At 29.1% G+C, this 17,345-nt stretch overlaps 2 protein-coding genes across 2 annotated transcripts in view; both read right to left on the bottom strand.

Annotated features, from left to right (window-relative positions):
- Positions 1-4,408: 4,408 nt before the first annotated feature.
- LOC111631413 (N-terminal kinase-like protein) overlaps positions 4,409-17,345 on the bottom strand; it is a 63,831-nt gene continuing 50,894 nt past the window's right edge. The window contains exons 13-16 of the mRNA XM_023375648.1: positions 8,916-8,978; positions 8,644-8,832; positions 4,492-4,567; positions 4,409-4,425 (exon numbers count right to left, since the gene is read on the bottom strand). Coding sequence (XP_023231416.1) covers positions 4,409-4,425; positions 4,492-4,567; positions 8,644-8,832; positions 8,916-8,978 — 345 coding nt within the window. The remainder of the gene's footprint in view (positions 4,426-4,491; positions 4,568-8,643; positions 8,833-8,915; positions 8,979-17,345) is intronic.
- On the bottom strand, positions 14,325-15,739 carry LOC111631419 (N-terminal kinase-like protein). Its single transcript, XM_023375653.1, has 5 exons — positions 15,449-15,739; positions 15,262-15,377; positions 15,072-15,182; positions 14,889-15,000; positions 14,325-14,675 (listed from the first exon to the last, which is right to left on the bottom strand). The coding sequence occupies exons 1-5, from the start codon at positions 15,555-15,557 to the stop codon at positions 14,536-14,538; spliced, it is 588 nt and encodes a 195-aa protein (XP_023231421.1). The 5' UTR covers positions 15,558-15,739; the 3' UTR covers positions 14,325-14,535.

The raw sequence follows: 17,345 nt of genomic DNA, 5'->3' as shown, positions 1-17,345 counted from the left end.
AAAAGTTATCAAGCAACGGTCAGAAAGGACTAAAAAATCGATATTTAAAGATGAAATTTACTAAAGAACGGATAAAGAAACGACGGACGAACACTAAAAGGCAGAGAAAAGTAATGAGAAGACACCCAAAGGATACGTAAAGATAACGGACCGACACTCGAACGTACATAAAGATAATTGATTTGGCATCGATGATCAAAAATTTTATTGTATTATCGAAGTAAATCCACAAAATTAAAAGAAATGCCTGGTTGTAATTTTTAATTTGTTTAATTTAAAATGTATGATCTGGATCTCAAATTATTAGTGTATTACCCCTGTACATCATACTTTTCCTGACAATAATAGAGTCATGCCTGTCGTCTACCGTTCTGGGGGAAATTTTTGAACTGAAATCACATGACTTCCGGTCTATACAGGAAATTTATATATAGTTAAACGGAGTCTCGATTGTCATCTATCTAACTCCTGTTCTCGACATTAATTTCCCAAAATAGTCAATTATTTCGCATTAAAAAAAATTGTGATTTACTGAATCAAAGCTTGAATCCAAACAGAAAATAGTTTGTTTCTTTTAATGATGTCACAATGTTCTTATAAAATAACTAGATAAATATATTTTACAAATGGAGAAAGTGTTTAGCTAGCTTTGTATTTACTGATTCGTGTACTTTTAATATATTCTTTTAGATTACAGACTCCGCAACAACATAAACCAGTCAAATACATTGTAATTTTATAGGTTTGCATCGGTTTTTAGGGAATTGATGTGGATCTACGCGTCTGTTATTGTTTTTGTATGCTATTTGGGTACAATTTGAAAAAAAAAAAAAAACATTAGACCTATAAATTCCCACTGTCGTCTATCTATCTGTCCTTCCTTAATTTCGAGAACGAAGTTAGATAGATGAGAGACGAGACCAGATATTGAAAGCTTAGGAGTATGAGGCCCTGATTAATTATATATAAACTTTCAATGCAGACTGAAAGTCATGTTATTTCAATTCAAAGCTTTTCCCTGAAAGTAGTTAGATAGATAACCGGCACGACTCTATTGCTANTTAAAAGGACACGTTAAATCAATTATATAAAAAAATCAGGCGAAACTTTCCCGGTTGTTATGAAATTTTATTTAAAAAATAACTTTTAAAATAGTATATCTTTAATTATAATAAATAAAATTGTGTGTGGCGCCATCTGTTATGAGATTTTGTTATAAAAATTTTTTAATTATTGTAAAATGGCAAAAAGCTTAATTTTAAGGTTAGAGATGAGTTTTATAAAAATTTGGAAATGCTAACCACGAATAAAATCTTCATTAAGTCCATGATCCTTTCTATATATAACATTTATTCTCTGAATTAAATATTTAAACTGATGAAAGATAGCATTGGGTTTGCATTATTTCATCAGACTGAAAACGAAATTTATTACATAATATAATACAATTGTTAAAATTTTTATCAGATGACAGGGCTTAATTACAAATTTACTTATATTTTAATTTAAGGAAAATATTTTATATTTTCGTGAACGTTTCCTGTATCGATTAAGAAGTAAACTTGTAAAGCATTTAAGTCGTAAATTTAATTATAAAATCCAGAGCAAATCACTAATCATTATCTCTAACTGAATTGAACTTATAACATTTACTCGACAATCTCCGAAGGAACGAAAGAATTTTATTTTTATTTACTTAACTTCGAATAAAAATGATTGAAAATTTATCTTCCAAGAAGTAAAGCTTATCCGGAAAATTAATAATTAAAAAAATAATTTAAAAATTTCTTTAAAAAATTGTTTAAGTGAATGTTAATTATCTTCGTTCGAATTAATTTTAGCTGTTTAATGCATTTTCTTTTACTATATCACATTTATCTTGTAATTTTTTAAATGTTTTTTTCTTTAATTTTGTTTTTTATACGACTCGATGATGACATTTTTTTTTCTTTTCTTTCTTCGGAAATTTAATAAAAAAATTTTAATATTTCTTTATAGTAGATATTCCGAATAAGTTCCGTATCAACTAAATTTATTTATAAAATATTCAACCGTAAAAAATGTATAAAGTTGATGTATTTCTTATTCTTATTCCTCGTAGAATTTAGAGCTTGATGTATTTCTTATTCTTATTCCTCGTAGAATTTAGAGAACCATTTAAAAACAGGATATGAGAATGGGGAAAAGCACGAAAACAGAAGTTTATATAACAAATTCTGTGTTTTTATTGGAGTTTTCCTGATTTTCAAAAGATCAGGAAAACTCCAATAAAAGGCATTGTCTTTCCAAAATCAGCAACACGCAAACTTCCTTTAATGAAAATCAGATTGGGTTCATGATGAGTGCTTGAGAATGTGAATATATTTATTTGCCCAAAGTGCGAGGGACATTTAATAGGGCATTAAATTTCAATAGCGGTCCTTGTTTGGAACAGTAATAAAAACCCAATGCAAACGTTTTTTTTTTCAGTCATTTGCTGAATAATAATACTAATCACCGTTTTTTTACACAGTTTAATAAATACAGGTATCTGTTTTAATCGTTGTAACGTCACTTTTATTCCACTTATACCTTTAAATGTATTAATAGAAACCTTATTTAGGCAATGTAAAATACCTTACATAATTGGGTTGCAATTTTTAAAAATTATAGACCTATAAATTCTCACTGGCGTTCGTCTGTCAATCTGTCTGACCTTTCTTAATCTCCAGAACGGAGTTCGACGAATAGAAGTTGAGACCAGATATGGAAAGCTTAGGAGCAGGAAACTCCGATTAACTATACACAAACTTTCGGTTTGCATTTTTCAGTTTAAAAAGTCCTCTGAACGGACGGTGCTAATTAGATGACCGTTATTAACAGGAAAAGTATAATGTACAGGGGTAATACACTACTAAAATTAAGAACATTGTGACGAAAAATCGCAGCCTGGCATTTGTGACGATGTCACAATAAATAATTGCACGTTAATTTTTATTTTTTCTCCTTAACATCTTTTATTACATCCTATGATTTTTACTATATTATAGAATGTTTATTTGCCATAGTATGAATACTGTTATATTCTGTTACTAGGGATCGTCGTAAATTACGTAACGCTACTTTTATACTTTTTAATACCATGCTATCTCCCTGTAATGTTCCAGTCCAAATGTAACAGCCATATTGACCGCCTAGGTATTTCTGATGATATTTATTAACAATGGGAAATTTTTCAACCATTAATATTGCTTTTTCGGCCGAAGAGGGCGAAACTCCGATCGAAGAGATTAGAAAATATCTTGCGCTATACGACCGTAAAAATGAAGACCTTCTGCAATAGTAAAATGTAGCATTTTTTGTTGATAATAACAGAATGAGATCCTCTTCTTCTTCCTCGATTAAAAAAGGCAACCACTTTGGGATCTGTCTTGCACAAACACTGTGATTTATTCCTTCTCAACAACTGACTACCAGTCGACAGTCGCGATAAACGAAAACACTCGATCGCTGCCAGGCAGTGGAAATTCCTACGAAAACACACCTTAACGTTGTCGCACGCGCCCACTCCCAAAATTAGGTAACACACATCCTCGATCGATTCTTAATTGTACTAAGAAATAATACACAGCATGGAAGTGCAAAACGTTACATTATTTTATTAATTACACCTATAACGTACAGTGACATAAACAATACAGTTCTCTATGCAACACTTTAGAAACAAAAATGAATCATTCCCCTTATAAATATCCCCACCCTTTCGTACCCTCTTTATATACTTGTATACTCACTTACCCATATATGTGTTACATAATTTATGGACAGCTTCTTATTTATTTATTTAATAATAATTTCTGTATAAAACCATGTCTTTTCGCAAGAGCTACAGCGTGCATCCCTATTAATATAAAAACATAAACTACATAAACTTAAATAACCTACAGAATAAACAAATATAAAATTAATTTATTGAAGCCAAAAATTATAATTATTTTCTGGAAAATCAATTATAAGTACGAAAGAAAATAATTACACTGTAGTCTGCTGCTGTATTCTATAATACAATTGAATTCTACTTGAGTTATTTGAATTTTATTTTACGTCATTATTAATCGTAATATAATCTTGATAATTGATATTAAAAGGACACGTTAAATCAATTATATAAAAAAATCAGGCGAAACTTTCCCGGTTGTTATGAAATTTTATTTAAAAAATAACTTTTAAAATAGTATATCTTTAATTATAATAAATAAAATTGTGTGTGGCGCCATCTGTTATGAGATTTTGTTATAAAAATTTTTTAATTATTGTAAAATGGCAAAAAGCTTAATTTTAAGGTTAGAGATGAGTTTTATAAAAATTTGGAAATGCTAACCACGAATAAAATCTTCATTAAGTCCATGATCCTTTCTATNATCATTTTTTAAAACTGATTAAAGTCTATGACATATAATGAAATTATATATTACTATATTAATAGTTTTCCAAAATAAAGTAAATGCTTACCCATTTGTTCTAATAGTGATGGATCTTCTGATACTTTTTCTAATTTATTTAAAAATCCTTTTATAGCTTTAAATGCCTAGAAATTACAATTATTTTCATTAAAAATTTTGTTATACAGTAAATTCTGCTTAATTGGGCCACTGTTAATTGAGGAAGCCATTTATTTGGTCCAAAATGCAGAGAACAGAAACAACTCAATGTATTTAATGTAATGTGCTGCTTATTAAAACCTATTAGTCACTTATCTGGGACAATGACAACTGTAATTGGAGAGCAAACTATAAATAATGTGCCTCTAGTTACACCAAAATTATGTCAATTATCAGAAGTTGTGTAGCAAAATAGGTTTAAAGTAGGAAATGATATTCTATAGATATTCTTGAATTTGCTAGACCTAAAAGATTGGGACAGAGACAAAGCAATTTTGATTATTGAACAAAATGTGACAAAACTGTTGAAGACTTTAAAAGTCTAAGAAATTTGTGATTATGATGATGAAAGTGACTGAGCAGGGTGCTAGAGAACATAATGCTGAATTAAGACAATTGGAATTATTTGGCTGCAATTTGAAAAAATTGTAGACCTATAAATTCACACTGTCATCCATCTGTCCATCTGTCTTACCTTAATCTCGAGAATGGTGTTAAATATATGAAAGCCGAGAGAGGGGTACATGGAAAGCTTAGGGGAAAGAGGCCATGATTAACTATATACAAACAGGAAATCACATAAATTCAATTCAAAAATGTTTTCCTAAATGGAGTTACATAATAACCAGCATGATTCTGTTATCAGGAAAAGTATGATGTACAGGGACAAGATACTATTGATACAAATTTGACATGGAGAACATATATTTTAAATTGAATAAATTACGAATGTGATTAAACATTGCAGCCTGGAATTGTGACAACGTCACAATAAATAATTGCTCATTTTTGATAACAAGTTATCATTCAAATACAGTAAGGTCTCGTTTTATGCGGTGGATACGTTCTACAGAAAAGCGCATAAAAAAAGACTTTACTTGCCTTGAAAAAGTAGGGATACGTTCCATAATTTTCTAAAATCGCATAAAACCAAAACAACGAATTAAAATTAACTTAAAACCGCATAAAAAAAGTTTGCAGAAATTAAAAGAAATAGGCTGCTTAATAAATTACTTCGAATGTCTGAAAGAAATTCATATAAAAGCTTAAAATAAACTTGTATTCAAACTTAATTCAGTTAATTTTATTGAAAAGTAATATAGTTTTACATTTTTTTTTGAATTTTTGGAATGTTTTTAAGTCTCCAAATTTTTTAAAAATATTAAAAAATGTACGGCCAGCTAGTGTTCACCCTACTTTAAACCCTTGTCCTGCCGCGACGTTTATGAGAATGCCCCGGGAAATCCAACTCCAGCTGTGTTCAAGGTCATCCAGATGTATAAACTGACTCATCCTGTTAAATTTCACAGAAGGGCAAGACAAAGGATGTTAAACTTTGAAGCTTTTTCTTCAAAATTAACGCATTTCTTTCGTTTTTTTCAGTTTTAAGTATTTTTTATGTTTAATTACATTTATATCAAAAATTGCTAGGAACTAAAGCGATTAAGATAGATCTAGCTGTCCTTTACATCCATAAAGGTTATATGTCAGTGGAACAAATTGAGTGAGCTTTGAGCGTCCCACGATTTTTGGAGACTGTCTATACGCGGGCTTCCTAAACAAGCCTATATGTATGTTTGTCCAAAAAAAATTTGGATGAAATACAAACCGCACAACTTCAAAATCGCATAAAAAAAATCCGCATAAAACGAGACCTTACTGTACAACATTGACAAGTTAGTTAAAGCATCAGCAATCTGCTAAAATATATTAAGGTAATTTTTCCATACTATTTTTTCCAAGAGTATTTTACAATCTATCTTCTTAACTAATTTTCAATCACTTCTGGATTACTGTTTTCTCATATGGTACATGACTGCTCTATTGTTTATTAACAAAATTTTTCAGGAGTTACACAAAGTTTATTTGCTATTAAATAAATTATGTCATCTACCATATATTAATATCAAATTATCAAATGTTGTAAGAGGATATTAGTTTTCCTTACTCTAAATTAAAGAATTGAAATTAAATACTTTGATTGTTTACTTTTTAAAAATATCTTAATGGTCTTTTAACTAATTGGTTACAACTTAAGAGTTCCTCTTAGAACTGTTTAAAATTTTTCACATATTCACATTTCCTCTTTCTACTTAAGTATTACTCATATATCATTTTTTAATCATGTAGCTAAAAGTATGATTAATGCAGAAAAGATGCTTTATTGTGATTAATTGCAATATTAAAAAATCCAGTAATAATGTGTGGCAAAAAATGCTTAAAATTGCATGTGGCACCATCTGTTATGATATTTTATTAAAAACTTTTTATATTATTATAAAAAGGCAAAAGGCTTAATTTTCATAGTGGAGATGGAAATATAATAACAAATAAAATCTTCATTAAGTCCAATCCCACTGAAGATATGACACTCAACCCCCATCTCCCCACTCCCTTGACTTTTAACCACCAAAGTTAATACCACCAATCCCCTAATACAAACCTCTCTGCAAAATTTCACAAATATTCAACAAAAGGCACAGGAGTTATTAAGCTTCAAAGTAGGTAAACAAAATCATACCCCCACCATACACACAAACTAAAATCCATAGATACAGGAAAAAAACCCCAAAATTTTTTTGCATTCTCAACATTTCAAGGTCCAGAGTCAAATGTTTGAGTCAAAAAATTCTTCAAGGTCATTTTTTGGCTAATCATCATACTTTCTCTCTGTTATATACAGGGTGTTTCAAAACTCATTGGGAAAAATTTAAGGGCCGAGAGAAAACATATAAACAAGCACTTTTCACCATACAATGCATGGGCAGAGAGCAAGCGGTGAACTGCTAGGAGGTATCCATTACTGTCACATGAAAGAACGAAACACCAAACGAATAGAGGAGGTACTAAATAATTTTATTGACAGCATGTGTGGCAAAATTACAGAAACTGCTGAAAAGAGTGACTGCCTGCAGTAACGCAGGTGTTACACCTGCGATGTAGCGAGTGCCATCTAGCGGAAAGCAAGCGGTTCACCGCTTGCTCTCCGCCCATGCATTGTATGGTGAAAATTGCTTGTTTAGATGTTTTCTATCACCCCTTAAATTTTAGCCCATTAAATTTCAAAACACCCTGTATAACAGCCAGGAAAGTAAAAATTTTGTGAATATATGCTACATATTACATAATTGTTTAATATTTGTTTATTCTTTTGTTTTATGTTTTATTTGCAGATTTTATCTTTTCCTGTTCGAAATAACAAATGTTCAAATCATTTCTCCTCATACATTTCCATTTGTAATTAAAATAAATAAATAAATATTTCATGCAGGAAAGGAATGAAGATAATCCTTTATCTACTTTAGACATATGCACTGATTTTGTTCAGCTGAAGTCAATAAAAAAAAGACATCAGAGTTCCTTGATAAATTTTTCAAAACTCATAATATAAATAAACATCCTGTCTTTAATTAATTAATTTTTCAGTAGATTCATCCTACCATGGAAAGAGTGGGGTTTCTTTTTTATCAGATTATTGGGATAATAGCCACATAATTGGCCAAATGATCTATTCTCTGATGTGGTTTAATTAAGCAGAATCTAGTGTATTATTAAAAATCACACAAAATTTTTATTACAATATAACAGAAATTTATTATAAAATTTTAAGTTATAAAAATAAAAAGATTTACAAATTATCAAGACTGGCATCTTTGGTTGCACACACATTCTTCAACAGATGGCAAGATTTAACTATGGAAAAATCCTTTTCAATAAATTCTAGAAATCTGAATTAGATAGAACCAAACAGTAATTGCATTAGAATTCTATTTAATTCTTCTGTTAACATCCAGTTCAGAATTTTGAAAATCAAATTTGTTATTTTCTGTAAACTTTCTACAACTTATCTTTCCTCTATAAAAATTTTAAAGAATTTTTTGAAAAGGATTTTTTCATTAAAAAAATTAAATTTTTGTTGTCATCTGCTTGTGAACGTGTGCATAACAAAAGAGCTTACAATCAACCTTAATATATAGTAATACTTTAACAACTAGCACTTTACCTGATCTCTCACAGATTTATCTGGATCAACAACTAATTGACATAAAGCAGGAAGAACCTTTATTGCACAGTCATTTAATGTATAAAATCCTTGTGTGGCAGCAATGGCTAATATACCAGCAGTGCGAGCAGGCGGAAAAGGATCTCTCATTGCTCTGATGAAAGCCGGAACAAGTACTCTTTGCCTAGTCTGTGAGGCATTATTATTATTTTATATTAAACAATAATTATTAATATAACCATTTCATTCTATTTAAATTTTCCAGCACCTACTTGTGGATGAAGATATATTGCAATCTTGCCCAGACAAACTGTTGTGTTTGTTCTAATTCCACCCTGAAAATTAGTATAAAAGGAAAAAGGAAAATATTTCATTTGTTAAGATTTTAAAATATACAATTTTATAAAAGCATAAACATTTTAAATTTTGTTTATAAAATAATTTATAAACAAATAAGTTATTCTTTTTTTGCCTTTAATATTAAATATAAGTAGAATTTATTCAAATATAAAGTTGAACTGTTTTTAAAATCTACTGAACTGTTGAACTTAAATTGTTATTTATTTATTTTTTTAAATCTAGCAACTGATTTATAATATACAATGTTCAACAAAATTCAATATAATGTGTTATAAGTAGAAATTTACAGAGTAAATCCAGAAATTTTAGACATAAGAGTAACAGCACACATTAAAATCACTTAATATCTTCTATTATACCATGTTTATGATTACTACTGTAAAAAATAGCAGTGAATATTCAATCTGTATTTATGATTCATTTTGCATGTGTAATTGTAATTGGTGGAAATTGCCTAAGTTAACTTTCCATTTCCACCAATGCACTTTATCAGTATTGCATTTGCAGCCAAGGGATGCTCAGCCATGTTTCATCAGCAAAACTTATCAGATTCTGTAGCTTGGCAGCTAATAAGAAAATTGCAAACTTAACAAGCCATTGCACATACTGTTGCACATCACAGAATATCATTAGAGACTTTAGAGTAGATTCCAAAGTATAGGAATAGTACAAAAAGGTTGTAGATGAATAACTATTTCAAGAGAGGACATTATTTGTCATTAAGTGATCATCAGAACTGCAATGAATGTTCTTAGTAGGAAAAGGACAACTTGTATTAACACAAACCATTAGCCATCATCTTCATGAAGCAGAACTTTGTCCTATGTGTCCAATGTTAACAAATAATCAATGCAGAGTTTAAAGACAACGAGCTATAGAACATAGAGAATGGGATACTGAGCAATGACAATCTGTCCTGTTCACAGAGAGTCAACAGCCGTACAGCCAGATAATCAATGAATTCTAGTCTGGTGTGAGAGGAACCAACAATAATCCTTCCCTTCTACTAGAGTGGGGTCTACTTTGTGGAAGAGGAATTTTGATTTGGACAGATTGGTGGTTGTGTAGACTCCTAAATAATCAGAAATGGTTCAGTGATGGTAGTAAATTACAGGGTATAAATCATACCTTAAGCTGCCTAAATTTTCTTCTTCTTATGAATGAGTATTCTTAAGAATGAGTATTCTTCTTATGAATGAGTATTCTTAATTCTTATGAAATTAGTAGTCTAATTTTTCATTATCTACTACAGAAGAAAGAAATAATGTGCATCCACATACAGCACAGTTATTTACAGACATGCTAAAAGATGTAGTGTGTGAAATGGACAGACTTCTATGCATTCCACAGACTTCTTTTGCCATAGTTCAGTAGATTTAAATCCAAATGAGCATTCTTGGGACATTCTGGAAAGATGAATTGCTGCCCATCAACTGAGTTGTTTATGATCTTCAACACAAGTGAATAAGGATGCCACAAATATTCCTTGATATTTTCATTTTATCAATGCCACAGATATGTGATGATTATAACAGATCACAAGAATCATACATACTACAGATGTTTTTTCTTTCATCATCACCTCTAAATCTAATTTATAGTTAAGTAAAACCAAATAATCTGCCAAATTATTGGGCTATTATATGGCAACATTAATGATTAGAAACTAGATAATTTGGAAAATCATTTAGTTTGAATTAACTACAGATAGTTTCTAATCATTAACTTAGCCATATAATAGCCAAATAATTTGGCAGATTGTTTGGTTTGTTTTTCTTTCTTCGTCTGTCCTTTAATATCAGAAATCTTTTGCTCATCCTTGACAAGTCACCAGGTATACATAAATTTAAATAAATGTAAGTTTTTAAGACTTCTATTTCATATCAAGTTTCTTATCATTTTCTTGGGGAAAATTCATCAGTCATAGGTTTGCTTTTGTTACATATTACATTATCCCCTAATTTTGTTGAGCAAAGTAGTTTCATTATTTAAATGTTTTATACATATTAAGTTTTAGAATAAAATTCATATTTCACTATAAATAAAATAATTTGATGATTCACATATTTGATAACTACATTCTTCTTTTGAATGAATTTTACTCAATTAATTGTTGTTTAAATATGCTTCAACATTTCTAATGATTAACGACTGTTGCCTGGAAACACCAACATGTATAGAAATTTCTTTATCAACTATTCAAAAGATAGAACTGACAAATATAAAGAAATAAAATTCACTTTTAGCATTCAAAATTTTTATCTAATTTCTATAAATCTTGTAGTAAAAAGTCAGACATCCACATCAAAAAGAGATTAAGTCAATGCCACACAGATAACTGCTCGTTAGAACTGCAATGGATGTTCTTAGTAGGAACAGGACGACTTGTATTAATACAAACCATTGTGTGTCCAACAAATAATCAATGCAGAGCTTGAAGACAATGAGCTACAGAACATAGAGACTGGGATAGTAAGCAATGACAATGTCCTGTCCAAAGTAGAGTCAAGATTCAGCATGCAGCCAGATAATGAATCATGCATCTTTTGAATACTAGAAACAGACATCATTTCATTATATCCATCAATTGCCTTTGAAAAGAGTAATGTTAATAAAGAAATTTCTATTAAAAATTGGTGTTTCCAGGCAACAGTTACTATTTATTACATAGATGTTGAAGTTTATTTGATTCTAAAATTTTGTTGTTTGTAGTTACATTTATTTCCAATTAAATGAACCGAACGCTTCTACAGAAAATGATCTTTCACAGCTGCAACATAATTAATTATATAGACAAATACAAATAATTATACATATATAAAGGTTTATTGATAAAATAAGCACTAATCAATAAGGTTTATTGATAAAATACAACAGCATTCTATGAAGTATGGAAATAGAAACACACACAGCCACAAGTATCTAATTCTGTGTATGCAATATCAATTCATTATGATGCATCATTGCACAACAATCAAATATTAACTCATCTTTCTTATTCATACAAAGAAGAAATAAACCGGCAAAGGAAAACACAATCAATTTAATAAAATATTGTAATCAGTCAATTAAGAGCACTGAAGAGAGATTTTCAATACAAAGTCAGAAAGAACCATCTTTTTCTTGCACCATAACAACATAAGACCACACTGCAATAAGAAAACAGAAGACACTAAAGAACTTCACATTACAGATTATTCCATACTCCTTTGACCTGGTTTGACCATCAGACTTCTGGTTGTTCCCAAAATTGAAGGAAGTGTTGAAAGGTCAATGCTTTTCTACAGATACCAAAGTTCAAGCTGCTATATGGGAATAAATCAAGAAAAAACCAGAAAGTTTTTCTTCATGCACAGAATGAAAACTGGGTTGAATGTTTGGAAAAATGTGTTACTCTAAATGGTTATTAGATAGGTTGCAGCCAACGTTTTCAACGCGAAAACGTGTACGTCGGACGTTCAGCGCCGCTTTACTATAAGCCTAGAAGTTTGACAATGGTGTTTGGATAGTCAGTGGAATCATGCTCGATGTCCCAAACACCATTGCCAAACTTCTAGGCTTATAGGAAAACAGCGCTGAACGTCCGACGTACACTTTTTCGTGTTCAAAACGTCGGCCGCAACCTCTATATTATGTTGAAAAATTAACATGTGTGATTAAAATAATTTTTACTACTTTTTAAAACTGATCACATTATTCTTTCTCTTCCCAACTAATTTTATAAAAATGGAGACCTTATTTAGCATCTCCTCTTTTGTTATTATTTAGAACATGTATATAAAATATGTAATTTATAAAAGAAAAAAGTTTAAAAATTAAACTGAAAAATTAGTATTTTGAAATTATCTATCATTTTTTATTTGTAATCTATTTTTAAATTATAAAACTCATTTGCACAAACTCTGCTTTATTAATATGATAATATAAACTTATTAGTAGTCTAATTTTTCATTATCTACTACAGCACATTAAATCCTCTACCATACATTCTACTAATTTAAACTATAAATAATTTGTTCTATTACATACTCAAGCATTACTATAGGATTTAAAAATTTTGTTTCAGAATGCATGTTAATTAAATAAAATTTGAAGACTTCATGCATTCTGATTAAGCTTGTTTATTCATATACAGTCGACCCCCCTATAACACGGTAGATACGTTCCTCTTTTTATGAATCCAGCTTCTAGGAGTCCAGCCGATCACAGTCAAGCACGTATGCAGTTTACGGACTACGGCTGTTTGAAAGGTTTCTTCCATAAAATTAATCGATTCTAGACTAATTCGACTCAACATTTCCAAAACACGTATAATTTTTTGGGAATAATCCATATAAACTATGCTATAAACAAAAAATTGTAGGATTACTTACTGAGTGTGCACCGTTCAACTATGCCATCGCTTAAGCTTGTTTTCATCGTGGAGATTGTCATCGACTGGTGCTTGCGTGCTTCCCAATAAATTATTTTTTTTTTGCAAAAAATTTGCTGAACTTTAGAGACATTAATATAAATATAATTTTTATGGACGTTAAATAATAAATGGGTTTTGGTAGGTCCGCTACTCATTTAAACTCAATGGTTTGTGCAATCCTGTCGCAACACGAGACGGTGATGACGTTTTACCGAATTATAAAAGTTTTTTTTAGCATGTTTGTACGATTACTGTCGCAATTTTTTCGCCGTGATATAGAAATCCGAACTATAGGAACTCGTGTTATGGGGGGGTCGACTGTAATTCAAATATTGAACTAAATGCGAGATAATTAAGATTTTCTGTATTTATATAAATATAATAGTTTTTTTTAGCATGTTTGTACGATTACTGTCGCAATTTTTTCGCCGTGATATAGAAATCCGAACTATAGGAACTCGTGTTATAGGGGGGTCGACTGGTATAATAAATCAAATTCGTTGCTGATGCACGAACACTTAAATTTCTGTATAACCATACTCTTCNACAATTAAACCTCTATTAAAATAATCTTAAAACTTTTGATGTGACAAAACCAAATACCTCTGTCTTGTCCATGACTTATAAATAATACTGATACGAATTATTTTCTAATTTAAAAATATTTCATCTTTCATTTTACAAATTAGGGTTTACCTAAAAAAAAAGAGAGAATCTATCAAAACATTAAAAGTATCTTGCAATTCAATGAGAAACTTTTATACAGAAGATTCTGTATGTATTTATTTCTAATTAGTTGCTGTGTTTCTGAGGTCTTCTTAAGTTGATGAACATAATTTTAAATCCAATAGAAAAGCTACAGTTTTCATTAAATTAAGTTTTTAAGACAACATTAAACTTTACTCGATTAAAAAATAAAAACCTTCTTTAATATACATTAAATTCTTGTAGTCATTAATAATATAAATTATCAAAGAGAAACTTTAAATAAAATATACACAGATACACAACTGAACTGGATTTTCCAGACAATGATTTGACCACTGTGCATTTGGAAGTAGCCCATTGGAAACTTAATTATGATGGCACCATTATTATTACATGGGATATGTTTATTTTCAGGAAACTTTCTGAGCTCCAAGTTTCATTGGACCACTGGAGGACTGTTTTCTCTTCTGTCTTTCTTGCATTGCTTTCTCTCTTTGTTGTCTACGTTCTTCCTTTCTTCTTTTCATTTCTTCATTTTTATTATTATTTGCTGAAAAATAAAACTTTATAATTCTGATTCTACATTTGCAATGAAAATCATAAAATCAAGCTATCAGAAATGGCAAATTACTTCGTATGACTTTCAGTCTTATTTTCTGTTAATTAAAAAAAAAATCAAAATTTATTTACTCAAAATCAATTTTTAAAATTAAAATAATGAATTAAAATCAGAATTATTTATAAAGCATATGTATATAATTACTTGTCTTTACTGGTTCTTGAGACCAACTTTCCCATGAATCGTCATCTTTACTGAAGTAATCTTTCAGTTCTTTACCTTTTCCAGATACTTCTTTCTCAACTGACATTTCTGACTGCAGAAAAATTTATATTCATTTATCAAAGATAGTTATAATTTAAAATTTATTGAGACTTATAAACATACTTTGAAGTTATTATCTTCAGATTTAATTTCAAAACTATCCCAGTCATCACATTCCCATCCTTCTAACTGATCATTCTCAGATGATAGTGGTTTATCAATGTTTGATTCACTCTAAAAATATATTTAAATTTCTTAGTAATTAAAATTAAGTTAAAACAATTTATAAGCTTATATTAATATGTATATGTACTTCTATATTTCCCCATTCGGTCTCATTCCATGCATCCTCATAATCAGAGGGTGTATCACTCCTATCCATATTAAGTTTTGTTTGATCATTGGAAGTGTCAGAAACAATTTTATTATCTGAAATTATTTATTAGATAAATAAAACATAAAAATTCAAAACTTTAATTTATTATATTTATAATGAATACCTAATTTTTCATTCTGTTCATTTTGTTCACTGGAACCAGGCTGAGAGGGTGTATAGGATCGATAAAATTTAGATGTCAGAGAACTAACTGCCCAACCTGCCCATTTCATGGCTGATGCGGAGGTAGAAACTGTTTGCTCAGAATTCAATTCTTCTTCTGTTGAAATATATAATCAAAATATTTAATTATTTTTAGAATAGCTAAATGTTAGAAAATAATTGATAGACTAAATGTCAAAGTGAATGCAAATTCCAATTTATTAACTGCAATAATAATAAAATTTCTACATCTTAATATTAAGTGTTATAATATTTTAGTAAAGTTAAAAATAATAATAATAATATGGCACTTATTTGTTGATCTAAAAAATTTCAATAGTACTATGCATGATAAATATGCTGTACCAACAAATTTGAGTGCATTGAAATTAAATCAAACATAAGATACCATATAGGAGGAGTTATATAATTGCATGGTAAAATAATATATTTTAACAGTAAATATAATAATTATATTTCCTTGTTCAATAAATTTCAATTTTTTTCACCATTTCAACATCACCTGATTTGGAAATTATGGACTTGATTTCATACAGTGATTATAGATAACAGGAATGTGATCAAGCAGGTCTTATTTGTTGGAGTGATAAAGAAGTTTATCTTATGAGAGAAAATATGTTTGAATTTCAGAAGAATGAAAAGATGTAAATAACAATCTAAAAAATATTGGAATTTCATATTTAACTAATTGTAAAATTCAAAAACCAGAAATGATATTTAATGATCTTCAGTGTGAAGTCCTACATTCATTAAATCTTTAAATTTTAAGAACAGGAAAGAACTTTTAGATTATACAGTATTTCCATTTAAAAATCAGGCAATTGAAATATCAAATTACATTTAAAAATAAGTAGCTGTCTGCTTTTACAACCTAACTGGTTCCAGGAAAACCATCAACAATTTTAAATTGGTTCTTAAGCCCAATTTGAACTATATAAAACCACAAGGTGGGGAAAAACGGTTCTTAAACATAGACTTTCACAAATCATAATAGAAATTTATATCAATTGTAAAAGTGAGACAGTTATAAACTTTTACTTTCATTTTGACTTCTTGCTGGACAATCATAATTAGTCCATACTGAATGATTATAATTAAAATTTCTATAATTTATTAAACAGAATCTAATAAATGTATTAAGAATAAGAATTATGACACAATTTAGAAAGTATATTCTCCAGAACATGCAGAAAGCAATCTTGCAGGAGAAAAATCAGTTAAATTTTTACCATAGAAAAAAATGAGTTATATCTCTGCTTGAAAGAAATTTAAGATTCTCCATAAAGCATATAATTAAAACTCAATATCTTATCCTGCTATCTTAATAAACAATTATAAACCTCAATGTTTTCTTTCACTGATCTAATTAAATGTAACATGTTATTTATTTGGACTATAAGAAAATTAAACTGAAAATGATTGTGTATTCCTACATTATAATACTACTACTTAATCTCAGTTTAAAACATTTCAAAATAAATTAGAAAAAAACATATATCACTTCACTTATTTTCAAGAATTATTACATCATTTAAATTGATACATTTTAAATAGTAAAAAAATTAAAGATGACAGCTTAAGTCAAAATTCATGAAATATTTACATTACTAATTTTTTCAATAATTTTGGCTAATTGCAATTGCATTTACATTGCATTAATTTTGTGAATGCGGTACTTGACATTATTAAAACATTAATTTAAGTTTAGTAAAGGTTCCATATTTAAAATGGTGACACATTAAAAAAGAGATAATCTTCCTTCTTATGAACTCCAATAATGAATCTGGTATTGATTATCACTGATATATATTTGAACAGCCACACATTACAAAACACAT

Source organism: Centruroides sculpturatus, unplaced genomic scaffold (genome assembly GCF_000671375.1).
Source record: "Centruroides sculpturatus isolate CEXI.00-Female unplaced genomic scaffold, Cexi_2.0 scaffold526, whole genome shotgun sequence".
NCBI lineage: Eukaryota > Metazoa > Arthropoda > Arachnida > Scorpiones > Buthidae > Centruroides > Centruroides sculpturatus.
The sequence above is the reverse complement of the archived record's forward strand: the minus strand, read 5'-3'. Positions and strand labels throughout refer to the sequence as shown.

What these genes read in the sequence shown, in the direction of transcription:
- LOC111631419 (XM_023375653.1), bottom strand. Translation starts at nt 15,557, where the DNA reads ATGAAATGGGCAGGTTGGGCAGTTAGTTCTCTGACATCTAAATTTTAT. An exon ending in TGAACAGAATGAAAAATTAG is followed by an intron (nt 15,378 to 15,448) that starts GTATTCATTATA and finishes AAATAATTTCAG; the next exon opens with ATAATAAAATTGTTTCTGAC. An exon ending in CCGAATGGGGAAATATAGAA is followed by an intron (nt 15,183 to 15,261) that starts GTACATATACAT and finishes ATATATTTTTAG; the next exon opens with AGTGAATCAAACATTGATAA.